The following is a 16,104-nucleotide window of genomic DNA, read 5'->3' as shown; positions in this document are numbered from 1 at the left end:
TGACTCCCCACTTCTCAATTATAAAAAAAAAAAGAAAGAAATGTGGAAAAAACAGTCTCTGGGACATCACACAGGTAGATAATTTAAATTCCCATTCCACCCATGCAACCTTTGGCGAGTTATGTAACTCGTGAATCTGTTTCTTCATATTTACATTAAAAATATAGAAATATCAACCTTGCAGGGTAGTTTCAAAGATTTATAGCTATAATATGTGTACAGTACCTAGCCTAGTGCCTGTGTGACACAGAGTTACACACAGTAGATTAGAATTGCCCTTCTCTATATTGGACAACAGTAGCAGGTAAGATAGCATAGGTAGAACAGAATTAGATTATAGACCTTCCCTAAAAATTAAGGATTCAGGGCAGATGAAAGAGGAATGCTGATAGAAGTAATTTTAAAGAAATAAGCCAAATATTAGAAGAATGAGAAATTAGAATCAATGTGCCTGGCAAAACCACTGTAATCTCAGCATATAGAAACCTGGACCAGAACACAGCAGTGCAGAAAATAAAGAATGCTGGCCGTATCTTAGAAAAGAATGACCAAGGTATGGAACTGATGGAATATAAAGCATGAAACAAGAAGAAACCAAAAATTTCTGACCCTAGTTAACAGAAAGAATGGTAACACAAGATTAAATCATTTAAGAGAAAAAAAGCAGAATTGCAAATTCTCTAAACACATCATAATTAGAGAATTATGGTAAGATTGTGGTAAATACAGGTGTCAATCTAATCAGTACACGTGGAGGTAGAACTAGAGAGAGAGAGAAAAGACTGAGAAGTACCAAGGCAAGAACATGCAAATAAAACCATGATTTTTTTAAGTGTCATATTTAAGTTTGCAAATTGAAACTTCCTATTTTGTTTATACTTATGAGAGGAGGAGGAAAGGGAAAAAAAGAGAAAAGAGTAGGCACTAAAACTCCTTCAGGATTGAAGACATATGTATGTAGCCAAGATGGAGTACTTCACATCCCTTTCCTCTTGGCTTCTGTTATTGCCTCCTACTACCCATCTAGGAGTATAACATTTTTTTCTATTGAAACAAATTTATAGCTCAAGGGTTTATGATCAGTTAAAGAGTATAAACAATCTATGAAAAACAGGAAGAATCATAATATTTTGGAACTAGAGTTAAAAAATAATTTGTAAGCCTAAGTAACATAATCTTACCCATTTTATTTTTTGTTATTTATTGATTTTAGAGAGAAAGAGAAGGGAAAGGGGAAGAAGGACAAGAAGAAGAGGGGAAAGATGAGGGGAGAGGGAGCATTCATTTATTGTTCCACTTAGTTTGTTTCATTGATTGCTTCCTGTATGTGCCCTGACCAGGGGATCAAACCCTCAACTTGGCATTTCAGGTTGATGCTCTAACCGAGTTAACTAGCCAGGGCCACAAACTTACCCATTTTAAGTCCAAGCAAAACAATTTCCAAATGAAGAGTTAATCTTCATTTCTCATAGGCAACATGAGGACAGGGTTATTATAAACAAACACAAAACATCATTCTGAAGACATTTAATACTTGAAGCCAACTGTTTAGCGATAGTGCCTTGTTGTACTCTCTGATTTTCAAAGTGTGGCCCATGTATCTTTCACTAATTTGGAAAGCAGAATTATTTTCCCTAAAATCTTCTCATAATATTATTGAACATTATGATTTTACAGATTGTCAGTGCTGTACAAAATCTACATCTATGTGTTCACACTAATTATTAGGTTCACTTCACCTCAGCTAATGAACCTTCATGTCTTTGAGTGATGTTTACATTTATTAAATGTGATTTTTGCGGCATGCTTTATTATATCTCCAAAGTAATAAACATGGTTGAACGATTCACTGAAGAACTAAACATAGTAATGAAAACAGAACTGTAAATAATGTAACTTATAGGCCCTGGCTGGTTGGCTCAGTGGTAGAGCATCAGCCTGGCGTGCAGGAGTCCAGGGTTCGATTCCCGGTCAGGGCATACAGGAGAAGCGCCCATCTGCTTCTCCATCCCTCCCCCTCTCCTTCCTCTCTGTCTCTCTCTTCCCCTCCCGCAACCGAGGCTCCATTGGAACAAAGTTGGCCCGGGCGCTGAGGATGGCTCCATGGCATCTGCCTCAGGCACTAGAATGGCTCTGGTCGCAATGAAGCAACACCCCAGATGGGCAGAGCATCGCCCCCTGGTGGGTATGCTGGGTGGATCCTGATCGGGCGCAGCGGGAGTCTGTCTGACTGCCTCCCCGTTTCCAACTTCAGAAAAATACAAAAAATAAATAATAATAATGTAACTTATAAAAACATCATAAATTTTAAAATAAATAGGACTCATATAGTGAATACAGAATGTAAACCTGTATGTCATTAAAATATCATATAAGCAGCTGAAAGAAAAATTATAAATAGAAAGTTAAGATGGTGAATATCTAAAATTTTAATTTACTGAGTTATCAATTTTTTTCCTAGCCATGAAACACAGGCAAGATCATGGTCTGAAGATGTAGCTTTTGTTTTACTTTCAAAGCAATGACTCATAAGAGTCACTCCAGAACAAGTATCAAGTAATTGCTTTCCAGAAAAGTGATGAATATTATTGCTAAAGAAAGAGCCAAAAAGCACAGAGGATTTGAATTTGCCCTCCTTATAGGGAAACCAAGTGAAAGTCAAACTACTGCCAAGGAATTCATTATACCAAGGGACTTAGTATTAATGACAAATATCACGTTCACAAACATAAAACAGAACAAGCTATGGGCAAATGCCGTTATCAGATGGCCTGGAAAACATACATGAAAGAACAATTACTACTGTGCTCATGCTAGCAAGATAAGTCACTTCAGAGTTGGACAAAACCAGTGATGTACAGAGTTTGACTCAATACAGTGAGAGAAAAGAAACATACAATAAAACTTTATCTGCTTATCATTGAAAACCCATAAGAGACTTTTCTATTAAGTTAATTATTTGTGAGCCATGATGTAGAATTAAAAAAGAACACTGGAATCAGTAATATCAATGTATCATGAATAAAAGAGGTTATGCCTAAATAACACCTGTAAAGATTGATTTCTAGACAACAGGTATTAGTGAACAGTATGCATCTTAACCTGGATTCAGTATTAAAAGAAACAGTAGAAATTATTATTTTTTTAGCAGGGAAGGGGAGGGAGAAAGATGAGAAGCACCATCTCATACGTGCAGCACTTTAGTTGTTCATTGATTGTATCCCATACGTGCCTTGACGCGAGGCTCAAGCTGAGCCAGTGACCCTTTGCTCAAGTTAGCGAGCTTGGGCTTAGGTCAACAAGCTTGGGCTTTAAGCCAGCAAGCTTTGGGCCCAAGCCAGCAATCATAGGATCATGTCTATGATTCCACACTCATGCTGGCAACTCCATGCTCAAGCTGGTGCACCTACGCTCTAGCTAGCAATGTCAGGGTTTCTAACCTGGGTTCTCAGCGTCCCAGGTTAATACTCTATTCCAGAGGTCCCCAAACTTTTTACACAGGGGGCCAGTTCACTGTCCCTCAGACTGTTGGGCCAGACTATAAAAAATACTATGAACAAATCCCTATGCACATTGCACATCTTATTTTAAAATAAAAAAACAAAATGGGAACAAATACAATATTTAAAATAAAGAACAAGTAAATTTAAATCAACAAACTAACCAGTATTTCTAATGGGAACTATGCTCCTCTCACTGACCACCATGAAAGAGGTGCCCCTTCCGGAAGTGTGGCGGGGGCCGGATAAATGGCCTCAAGGGGCCGCATGCAGCCCGCGGGCCCTGGTTTGGGGACCTCTGCTCTATTCATTGCATCACCACCTGGTCAGGTGGTATTTTTGAGACTTGTTTGGAGGTTCTAGCAGGGGAGCACAGCTACTCGTATACCCTTGACCGAAGAACGGTCCTCTCCTCTAGCGGGGAAGGTCGTCCTCTTCGACCGAGCGCGCAGCTTCGGGAGGGACGCACATGGAGCGGTGAGGGAGGAAGGGGACACCCGCCTAGCCAGCCAGATCAGCCGAATCAACCCTGGCGATCAATGGGGTGACAGATGTCGCAGCCAGATCGCCCTCACATCCAGGTGGTATTTTTTTTTTTTTTTTTTTTTCATTTTTCTGAAGCTGGAAACAGGGAGAGACAGTCAGACAGACTCCCGCATGCGCCCGACCGGGATCCACCCGGCACGCCCACCATGGGGCAATGGCTCTGCCCACCAGGGGGCGATGCTCTGCCCATCCTGGGCGTCGCCATATTGCGACCAGAGCCACTCTAGCGCCTGGGGCAGAGGCCACAGAGCCATCCCCAGCGCCCGGGCCATCTTTGCTCCAATGGAGCCTTGGCTGCGGGAGGGGAAGAGAGAGACAGAGAGGAAAGTGCGGCGGAGGGGTGGAGAAGCAAATGGGCGCTTCTCCTGTGTGCCCTGGCCGGGAATCGAACCCGGGTCCTCCGCACGCTAGGCCGACGCTCTACCGCTGAGCCAACCGGCCAGGGCCCCAGGTGGTATTTTTAACAAGAGACTTATGGCCCTACAAATTAATTTTTTACTTGAAATAATTTAATCCTGTTGTTCTATCTTCCCTATCTCTCCCTCATCTGTAAAAAGGTAGATGAGTCAAAAACTTTCAAAATAACTTTGAATTGTCAAAACTAACAAAAATAAATGTTATCCATCTTTTTCTAGTACATGAAAAACAGAATCTCTTATTAAAAGCAGCAATAATATATGAATTAGGCCCTGGCCAGTTGGCTCAGCAGTAGAGCGTCATCCTGGAGTGTGGAAGTCCCAGGTTCAAATCCCGGTCAGGGCACACAGGAGAAGCACCCATCTGCTTCTCCACCCTTCTCCCACTTCTTCCTCTCTATCTCTCTCTTCCCCTCCCACAGCCAAGGCTCCACTGGAGCAAAGTTGGCCCAGGCTCTATGGCCTCCGCCTCAGACGCTAGAATGGCTCCAGCTGCAACAGAGCAATGCCCCAGATGAGCAGAGCATCGCCCCCTGATGGGCATGCTGGGTGGATCCTGGTCAGGCGCATGCAGGAGTCTGTCTGACTGCCTCCCTGCTTTTTACTTCGGAAAAATACAAAAAAATAAAATAAAATAATAGCCTGACCAGGCAGTGGCACAGTGGATAGAGCGTTGGACTGGGATGCCAAGGATCCAGGTTTGAGACCCCGATGTCGCCAGCTTGAGCACGGGCTCATCTGGTTTGAGCAAAAGCTCACCAGCTTGGACCCAAGGTCGCTGGCTCGAGCAAGGGGTTACTTGGTCTGCTGAAGGCCCGCGGTCAAGGCACATATGAGAAAGCAATCAATGAACAACTAAGGCGTTGCAATGTGCAACGAAAAACTAATGATCGATGCTTCTCATCTCTCCATTCCTGTCTGTCTGTCCCTGTCTACCCATCTCTCTGACTCTGTCTCTGTAAAAAAAAAAAAATTAATTAAAAAAATATGTATATATGAATTAATCCATTATAAAAAGCTCCTCAACATGAATAGACACTTCTCCCAGGAAGAGATACAAATGGCCAACAGATATATGAAAAGATGCTCAGCTTCATTAGTTATTAGGGAAATGCAAATCAAAACTACAATGAGATACCACCTCACCCCTGTTAGATTAGCTATTATCAACAAGACGGGTAATAGCAAATGTTGGAGAGGCTGTGGAGAAAAAGGAACCCTCATTCACTGTTGGTGGGAATGTAAAGTAGTACAACCATTATGGAGGAAAGTATGGTGGTTCCTCAAAAAACTGCAAATAGAACTACCTTATGACCCAGCAATCCCTCTACTGGGTATATACCCCAAAACCTCAGAAACATTGATACGTGAAGACACATGTAGCCCCATGTTCATTGCAGCACTGTTCACAGTGGCCAAGACATGGAAACAACCAAAAACCCCTTCAATAGAAGACTGGATAAAGAAGATGTGGCACATATACACTATGGAATACTACTCAGCCATAAGAAATGATGACATCAGATCATTTACAGCAAAATGGTGGGATCTTGATAACATTATAAGGAGTGAAATAAGTAAATCAGAAAAAAACAAGAACTACATGATTCCATACATTGGTGGAACATAAAAATGAGACTAAGAGACATAGACAAGAGTGTGGTGGTTACCAGGGGTGGGGGGAGGAAGGACAGGGGGAGAGTTAGGGGGAGGGGGAGGGGCACAGAGAACTAGATAGAGGGTGGCGAAGGACAATCTGACTTTGGGCGAGGGGTATGCAACATAATTTAATGACAAAATAACCTAGACATGTTTTCTTTGAATATATGTACCCTGATTTATTAATGTCATCCCATTACCATTAATAAAAATTTATTTAAAAAAAAAAAAAAAAAAAAAAAGCTCCTCAGAACAGTAGTGTTACAGACTCAGATGCAATGTCATCTTTAAAATGCACACATTCATTAAAAATGAAAGCAAGGCCCTGGCTGGTTGGCTCAGCGGTAGAGCGTCAGCCTGGCATGCGGGGGACTCGGGTTCGATTCCCGGCCAGGGCACATAGGAGAAGCGCCCATTTGCTTCTCCACCCTTCCTCTCTGTCTCTCTCTTCCCCTCCTGCAGCCAAGGCTCCATTGGAGCAAAGATGGCCCAGGCGCTGGGGATGGCTCCTTGGCCTCTGCCCCAGGCGCTAGAGTGGCTCTGGTCTGGTCGCGGCAGAGCGACGCCCCGGAGGGGCAGAGCATCGCCCCTGGTGAGTGTGCCGGGTGGATCCCGGTCGGGTGCATGCGGGAGTCTGTCTGACTGTCTCTCCCCGTTTCCAGCTTCAGAAAAATACAAAAAAAAAAAAAAAAAAAAAAAAAAAAAAGAAAGCAAAACTATTCTTACAGGGATCATTCATGGATGGACTTGGGAGTCCTTTAAACAAGTAAGTCAGAAAAAGCTAAGAAGTATATGATCTCACACATAGGTGGGACATAAAACTGACACTCATGAACATAGATAAATGTGAAGTGGTTACCAGTAGGAGGGGAGTAAAGGGGGACAACATATTTTTGTCTCTGTGTGATGGGCACACCACACAATCAATAGTTAAAATGCTATAGAAATGTTTACCTGAAATTCAGTATGTACTCTTATTGATCATTGTCACCCCATTAAATTAAATTTCTAAATAAAAGAAATTAAGAAAAAAAAAAAGAAGAGCAAAATAATTTGATTTGCTTAGCTGTACCTGCTCATCTCTTTGTCTCCACTCCTCCTGCCAATTTTCTTCTCGTGAATTCTTCTGTACTGGGTTTGGCAAAGAAAGCTCATGCTGAGCATTACAAGTGGCATGGGAGGATTTCTGGGGAATTTTCTTAAAAGCAAGATTCCTGAGCTATGAAACAAACAAAGAATACATTAAATTCAAGTTTACTAATCCTGAGACACTAATGAGTTTTTGAAAGTTAAGAAACCAACAATATTTTTACATTTCTAAATACTATTCCAAATGCTATTTGTGTTTTTTGTAATCTTTGTAGAATATTAATTTTGCCAGCATTTGAGATGTTGGCAGACTTCTAGTTAAAATTAATTGTACTCTTATTATACCATCATTTTAATGATTCTGCTTTACTAAGGGGAATAAGTTTATAGGAGTAGAAAATTCAATGCGTACTTTTAAAATGCAAAACAATAGAATTCAAAAGATTATAAAGTTTGATAGCTTATACAATTCTAGCAACCACTTTGCTAGTCCTCAAGAGACATAATAAAACTAATCTGAGACACAGAAATTAAAACAAGAGAAAAATGCTGAGAGGCTGTTAAATTGTATTTCCCCAAAAGAATGTGTTATAGCCTAACCCTTGATAGCTGCGCTTGTGACCTTATTTGGAAATAGGATCTTTGCAGATGTTATCAAGTTAAAATAAGGTCATACTGAATTAGGGTAGGTCCTAATCCAAAATGACCGCTATTTTAAGAAGAGGTGAAAAACAAAGATACACAAAAGAGAATGTCAAGCAAGTAACAACAGAGCGAAGAACTGAAGTGATGCAGCTGCAAGCCAAGGATTGATGGCTACGACAAGAAGCTAGGAAGAGGCAAGGAAGGATTCTACTTTGAGACTTGGAGAGAACATAGCCCTTGTTAACAACTTGATTTAGACCTCTAGCCTCTAGAACCATTAGAAAATAGATTTGTTAGGAAATAAATAAATTTAAACCACCTAGTTTGTGATACTTTGTTATGACAGCCTTAGAAAACTAATAAAGAGGCTTTTAAATCAAGCACAAACAATTTTAACTAATAATATGTGGTTCTGCAAAAGACAGTGATGAGATACAAACACCTCTTTAAAGTAGCTGGTTTCTGCTACAGAAAGGACATGTAGGAGGAGGTGAAACACTAGCAAGCAGACTTTTGCTTTACTTTACAGAAAGTAAACATGGACAGAACAGTCATGAAGGTAGAAAGGGAGAATCCTTAGGTTCATTCTCAGTTACATATTTTCTTATTCTCTAATGCAGTGTCTATAATCACTGGGTCTATAATCTTCATACAACATCAGGGTGGTTGACTTTCACAGACAGGTATGAAATTTCTGGCAAACTGGCACCAGTCAGTGAACAGGCAGTTGAAAACCGCTGCTCTAATGTAAACCACATTATTACCTTATTTTCTGTTCTCCCACATCATCATTAATTGGAAAAATAAGTGGTGGGCAATAAAAAGTTCTAAAAGACTGGACCTCTGAAAGAATACATATGGCGAGGAAAGTGTCTTCTTTTAAATAACTTTAAAAGTTATTCTCTGTATGGAAGCATTTGTGTGTGTGTGTGTGTGTGTGTGTGTGTGTGCGTGCAGAGACAAGAGTCAGAGAGAGGGACAGATAGGGACAGACAGACAGGAAGGGGGAGAGATGAGAAACATCAATTCTTTGTTGCGGTTCCTTAGTTGTTCATTGATTGCTTATATGTGCCTTGACCAGGGGCTACAGCAGACCAAGTGACCCCTTGCTCGAGCCAGCAACCTTGGGCTCAAGCTGGTGAACCTTGTTCAAACCAGATGAGCCCGTGCTCAAACTGGCGACCTCAGGGTCTTGAACCTGGGTCCTCTGCACCCCAGTCCAATGCTCTATCCACTGCGCCACCGCCTGATCAGGCTGCATGGAAGCATTTTAAAGAGATATTCAGAAAGCAATGGTGATGAATATGTAATAGAAACAAACTGAAAAGGCATTTTTTCTAAGTCTTGGGACATTATAAAATGAGTATGTGGGAAAACACTACTGTTACTCTTTCTCTCATGAAATGATTCTGAAAAAAGTCCTTGTATATCCTTCTATTAAAAGACAAACACAGAAGTGTTTTCTAGCATTTATTTTAAAAACAAATGGGCACAGGCCCTGGCCAGTTGGCTCAGTAGTAGAGCATCGGCCTGGCATGCAGAAGTCCTGGGTTCGATTCCTGACCAGGGCACACAGGAGAAGCGCCCATCTGCTTCTCCACCCCTCCCCCTCTCCTTTCTCTGTCTCTCTCTTCCCCTCCCACAGCCAAAGCTCCATTGGAGCAAAGTTGGCCCAGGCGCTGAGGATGGCTCTGTGGCCTCTGCCTCAGGCGCTAAAATGGCTCTGGTTGCAATGGAGCGACGCCCCAGATGGGCAGAGCATCGCCCTCTGGTGGGAGTGCCGGGTGGATCCTGATCGGGCGCATGCGGGAATCTGTCTGCCTCCCCGTTTCCAACTTCAGAAAAAAACAAACAAACCAAAAAAACAAATGGGCACATTAAGTGTTGATCATGTAATTCAGGCTAAGAACATCTAGTGCAGGGGTCGGGAACCTGTGGTTCTTTTGATGGCTACATCTGACTTGCAGATAAATCTTTAATAAAAATAATAATAACGTTAAAAATATAAAACATTCTCATGTATTACAATCCATTCATTTCCTACGGCTCATGTTCATGGTTGTGGGTGGCTGGAGCCAATCACAGCTGTTCTCCGGGACAACACCAAATTTTTATTGGATAATGCGTAATGTACACAAGTCGTTGTATGGCTCTCATGGAATTACATTTTAAAATATGTGGCATTCATGGCTCTTTTAGCCAAAAAGATTCCCGAACCCTAATCTAGGAGTTAGGGGCCTGCCATGTACTTATTACTCTAAAGAAATAAATGACTATCAAATGCATAAAAATGGACTTTCAGGATAGTCATAGGATTATTGTCTATAATATACTGCTCACAAAAAATTAGGGAATATTTCAAAATAAATATGAAGCTATAAAATATCCCAATTTTTGTGAGCAGTATAGTTAAAAAAAAAGGAAAACCACCTAAATATTTATGATAAGGGTTCAATTAAAGTATGATATAGCTATATAATTAAATAATGTGGAGCCATTTAAAATAATGTGAATCTTTGGAAAAACGCTTATGGCTAATTAGAAAAAAAAACAAAAGTCTATTATCATGTCACCTCATTAAATTTAATTTTCTAAAAAAAGGTCGATTATATAATCCCATTTTTGTTTATGTAAAATATGAATAAAGATGTATGTGTATTTACATGTGTATACATTCATACAAACTTATACACATACATAGAAGAAACATACCAAAATATTAATTGGTTATATCTCTGGTTATATTTATAAATGGCCTTTTTTGCTTTTAAGACTTCCTTACCTTTGGGCCCTGGCAGTTGGCTCAGAGATAGAGCATTAGGCCAGCATGTGGAAGTCCGGGTTTGATTCCCAGCCAGGGCACACAGGAGAAGTGCCCACCTGCTTCTCCAACCGTCCCCCATCCTTTCTCTCTTATCTCTCTCTTCTCCTCCCGCAGCCAAGGCTCCATTGGAGCAAAGTTGGCCAGGGCACTGAGGATGGCTCCATGGCCTCTGTCTCAGGCACTAGAATGGCTCCAGTTGCAATGGAGCAATGGCCCAGATGGGCAGAGCATTGCCCCCTGGTGGGCATGCCTGGTGGATTCTGGTTGGGCGCCTGTGGGAATCTGTCTCTCTGCCTCCCTGCTTCTCATTTTAGAAAAATACAAAAAGACTTCCTTACCTTTTGGAATGAGCACATTAAGCTTCCATAGTCAGAAAAAGATTAAATCATTTAAAAAATATTCATTACATTGACTTTAAACATACACAAATTTACATCCATTCATTCAAGTCCTATTTACCAAGTGCCTATGAACCAAGTGCTATAGATACATGGGTGAACAAGACAACCAATCCTCATGATGCTTACAGTCTTTTGGGAAAGCAGACACAAATAAATATAATTGTTACCTCATTTGCTTCACTCTGCTGCTGTTCTTTCTTTTTTCTTCTTTTCTCTCTCTTTTTCTCATTTGTAGTTGATTTGCTTGTTTGAGACTTTCCAGTATTCCGGCCTTTGCCTTTTCCAGGCTCAGAATCAGAGCCACTGCCGCTATCCACTTGCAACAGTGCAAAACGAGAAGCAGTAGTGGGAACAGAACTAAGAACTGCGGAGGCCATTGTAAATATTTTTCTTCTAATATACTTCTGTCAAATAAAATACTTCTGTCAAGAATAATTTCTGTGGAGGGACAGAAGGCAGGTGAGTAAATGTATTCTGTAAAGTTTCTTCATTAATTGAGAGTAATAATAAATTATTATATACAAGCATTTCTCTGGACAAAGTATATACTAATATTTGGATTCATACCCACAGTCCTGTGGGCAATAACATACTTTTTAACTTAAAAACAACATAGAAAATAGAAAAATGATATATTGAGATTTCACAGACTAGTGTAAGACTACCACCAATACAATGTATTCATTTTTCCATGGTATTCAAAAATTCACGGTTTTCCTTTCTATAACTATACTGCTGTAATTAATATATACATATTTATGGAAAACATCTTTTTTTTTTTTAGCAAGACAGGACAGACAGGAAGGGAAAGAGATGAGAAGCATCAACTTGTCATTGTGGCACTTCAGTTGTTCATTGATGCTTTCTCATATGTGCCTGGACCAGGGGCTTCAGCCAAGCTAATGATCCCTTGCTCAAGCCAGTGACCTTGGGCTTCAAGCTAGCGACCTCTGGGATCAAACAAGCAACCATGGGATCATGTCTAGGAACCCATGCTTAAGCCAGTGACTCTGCGCTCAAGCTAGTGTTGAAGATGCTCAAACCAGCAACCTCAGGGTTTTGAACCTGGGTCCTCAGTGTTCCAGGTGGATGCTCTATGCACTGCACCACTGCCTGGTCAGGCTGGAGAAAATCCTAATCAATATGGTTTAAAATAAAAAAGTATACATTTATCCTCAACTTCCAAAACAAGATAAATAGGAATAGAAAAGGACAGTCTTATATACAAAATGCTGCCTTACGTTTAAGCCTAGAGACTGCTATTAAGTCACTAAGTCACAGAATTGAGAGCAAAATAAGAGAACTCTACCAAAGAAAACTTTTTAAAATCACCTTCTACATTATCTTTTAGTTCACTAGTCATTATAGTAGTTGGAGAGTTAGGACCTGAACCTAGACATGCTGAACCTGATTCTGCAAATTCAAAAGAAGCTTTGTAACTAGTTAGAAGGACTAAGTATTCTTTCAATTCAAAAGGTAAAAGACTTTCTTAAGAAACTGAGAAACTCAGAAATATGTTCGTTTCTACTTTAAAATAAATCAAGTACACAACTGAACAAAATATTGTTTTTAAAAAATAACAACACTCCAAGTACCCAGCACTAACATTAACCCACCCCATGATTCTCCCCAACTGCATACTCTCACTCAACATGTCCAGAGGTAACTATTATCCTGACTTTTTATTGCTTATTCATTTTTCTTTAGTTTTATCCTGTCTCAACTCAGAGTACTCATACATAAACAAGCTACTATCACTCCCACAATATCCTCTTGTTTACATGAGTCCACCCTATTCAGTGTGGGAGGGAACTATGCAAAAGTACAAATACTAAGAGGTGGGAAATATTAAGGTCTATTTTGAAAGCTAAAAGCACACTATAGTTTGTATTTTTTTCAGGAAGAAATAAAAATGAGAAGCATGTGTTTCACCTTCCATCTTAACCTAAGAATCCAGGAAATTACTTGAAAATCTTTCAATTTTTTGGTTAAACAATGAGAAAATCAAAATAAGAGCTGATATTTGAAGATATCATCTAGTAGCTATTAAATAAGAGTATTTTTATTAATATACCATCTTAAGACCTATTACTCCTATGCTCAGAAATATGCACAGCAAGGTAAAAGACTACAATACACAGAGATGAAACTGCACTGATAAATTATGATATATTTTTAGGTTTAAATCTTCCCTGCAAGCACAATAATTGTTTGTGTTTTTAAGACTATTCATTTTAGAAAGGGGAGAGAGAAAAGGGGGGAGAAGCAGGAAGCATCAACTCCCTATGTGCCTTGACCAGGCAAGTCCAGGGTTTTGAACCAGCGACCTCAGCATTCCAGGTCAATGCTTTATCCACTGTGTCACCACAGGTCAGGCCAAGCACAAGAATTGAAGTGGTACAAAAAAAAAAAAAAAATACTACTACAGAATTAAATTCCAGACTCAAAAATATTATGGAAAACATTAATTCTGTTCAACTTCAACATGCCATTCTAAGATCCTATACATTTTAGTTGCTTTTAACATTTTAGGTACAATAACTCAACAAAGTTGTTCAACAACCTTTTTTTTTTTTTTTTTTTTTGGAAAAGGACGGGAGATAAGAGACAGACTCCTGCATGCACCCTGACCTGGATCTACCTGGCAACCCCCAACTAGAGCTGATGCTCAAATCAATCAAGCTATTTTTAGCACCTGGGCCACACTTGGACTAACTAAGCTATCCTCAGCATCTGAGGCCATCACTTGAACCAACTGAGCCACTGGCTACAAGAGGGGAAGAGGGCAAGAAAGGGGAGAGAGGAGAGGAAGAGAAACAGATGGTCACTTTCTATGTGTGTCCTGACCCAGGATTGAACCTGGGATATCAACATACTGGGCCAACACTCTATCCATGAGTCAACCAGACAGGGGTGTTCAACAACTATTACATTTAATTTTAACTAGTGGAACTATAAATTGCATGTGGTAGCTGTTCACAAATACTCACTGGCCCTCCCTGAAGGAGAATTGTTTATCATTCTCCTGCTGAATGCAGGCATGACAATGTGACTGACTTTGGCCAGTGAAACATAAGCTTTAAAAGCCAGAACAGGGTTCACCATATTCTCTTTTCCCTGATTTTGTGATTGTGGAAGCATATCTTGAAACAGAGTCTCCACCTGTCAAGTCTGATGGAGTGTGAAACCACAAGGAACAAAGTCTCCTTTACTAACCTGTGGATAAAGGGTGAGATAAAAGTAGGTTTACAGTTGAGTATGCAAAACACAAAACTTATTCTTATATTATTTTTTTTTATATTTTATTTATTTATTTATTTATTTTTTACAGAGACAGAGAGTGAGTCAGAGAGAGGGATAGACAGGGACAGACAGACAGGAACAGAGAGAGATGAGAAGCATCAATTATTAGTTTTTCATTGCGCGTTGCAACACCTTAGTTGTTCATTGATTGCTTTTTCATATGTGCCTTGACCACAGGCCTTCAGCAGACCGAATAACCCCTTGCTGGAGCCAGTGACCTTGGGTTCAAGCTGGTGGGCTTTTTCCTCAAACCAGATGAGCCTGCACTCAAGTTGGCAACCTCAGGGTCTCGAACCTGGGTCCTCTGCATCCCAGTCCAACGCTCTATCCACTGCGCCACCGCCTGGTCAGGCTCTTATATTATTATTATTGTATTATTTTCCATACGAATAACTATAAACCTACTTTTGCCCTACCCTATATGTAGCTTGAGCAAGAAAGCAACTGTACTTAAGCAGCTGAGATTTTCAGGTTGTTAGTGGATTATAACCTAGCTTTGCCATGACTAATATATTACAAAAATAAATTTCTTTTCCATTCTAAGACATATCAAAACCATGAATTTCAGAGGTGGATTGTTCTACATGAGCTAAACGTTCACAGATGTCTGTTCTAAAACATTTCTCTAAAGCTCACAGAAATTTTCTGTGGCATAGGGCAAAGCTTCCTTACCAATGTATACTCAGATAGTTTCCCTCTGTCTGTGGAGCAGCCAAGAAAACCCTGGAGAATGCAGAGACTCTGGGCCAGTCACCACCAGATGCAAGCAGCCTTATGTGATGCTCCCCAGAGAACAACCCATGCATATCCTGCTCTGTAGTTATTTGTCAACTGTGACAGGGGAAGTGTTCAAGCCCCTAGAAATCTACTTCATCAGACAGCTGCAGAATGCACTGTTGCCTTTCATGGTAGACAGGTTATTGGGACTGTTAGAAAAGTCTGTATTCTAAATATCCAAAATACAGGAGCAGCAACTGCTGTCAGGAGTGGGGAAGCACAGAATCTTTAGTGAGCAAGGTTTCAAGCAATGGCCTGAAATCTCTACATTCACAAATATCAAACATTTCCCAGTGACATGCCTTTTTAATAGCATAAAATCTAGCTGCAAGGTGACTGCTCAAACAATGCATATGCTTTCTGCAAAGAAGAGTTTTCTCATTATTTTCAATTCTTGAAGTTGGAAAGTCAAATCAAATTTTAATTCCTTTCATTTTATCAAAAGAAATTTTATACTATATTATTAAATTCTGATGAGAAAGATTTCACGTTCTTTAAAAATAATTCCAATTGTTATAAACTATTGAATGGTCACACAACAAAAGAATAGTCTGTTTTTATTACCTGCTCATCCAAACAAAATTTCAACGGAAAGTCAATATGAAGAAAGCATTACTTAAAAACTTGTTTCAGGCCTGACCAGGCGGTGGCGCAGTGGATAGGGCGTCGGACTGGGATGCGGAAGACCCAGGTTCGAGACCCCGAGATCACCAGCTTGAGCGCGGGCTCATCTGGTTTGAGCAAAGCTCATCAGCTTGGACCCAGGTCACTGGCTCAAGCAAGGGATTACTTGGTCTGCTGTAACCCCACGGTCAAGACACATATGAGAAAGCAATCAATGAACAACTAAGGTGTCGCAGTGAAAAAACTAATGATTGATGCTTCTCATCTCTCTCCGTTCCCGTCTGTCTGTCCCTAACTATCCCTCTCTCTGACTCTCAAAA

General features: G+C 40.3%; 1 protein-coding gene across 5 annotated transcripts in view; it reads right to left on the bottom strand.

Moving 5' to 3' along the window:
- Positions 1-16,104, bottom strand: part of GKAP1 (G kinase anchoring protein 1) — an 88,019-nt gene that overhangs the window by 64,424 nt on the left and 7,491 nt on the right. For 4 of the 5 annotated variants that reach the window (XM_066367901.1, XM_066367900.1, XM_066367905.1 and 1 more), the window contains exons 2-3: positions 11,248-11,518; positions 7,194-7,340 (exon numbers count right to left, since the gene is read on the bottom strand). In XM_066367901.1, the coding sequence (XP_066223998.1) occupies positions 7,194-7,340; positions 11,248-11,457 (357 nt within the window). In that variant the 5' untranslated portion in view covers positions 11,458-11,518. The remainder of the gene's footprint in view (positions 1-7,193; positions 7,341-11,247; positions 11,519-16,104) is intronic. The other variant, XM_066367903.1, reaches the window with a different exon arrangement.

This window comes from Saccopteryx leptura, chromosome 2 (genome assembly GCF_036850995.1).
Source record: "Saccopteryx leptura isolate mSacLep1 chromosome 2, mSacLep1_pri_phased_curated, whole genome shotgun sequence".
Lineage (NCBI taxonomy): Eukaryota > Metazoa > Chordata > Mammalia > Chiroptera > Emballonuridae > Saccopteryx > Saccopteryx leptura.
The sequence above is the reverse complement of the archived record's forward strand: the minus strand, read 5'-3'. Positions and strand labels throughout refer to the sequence as shown.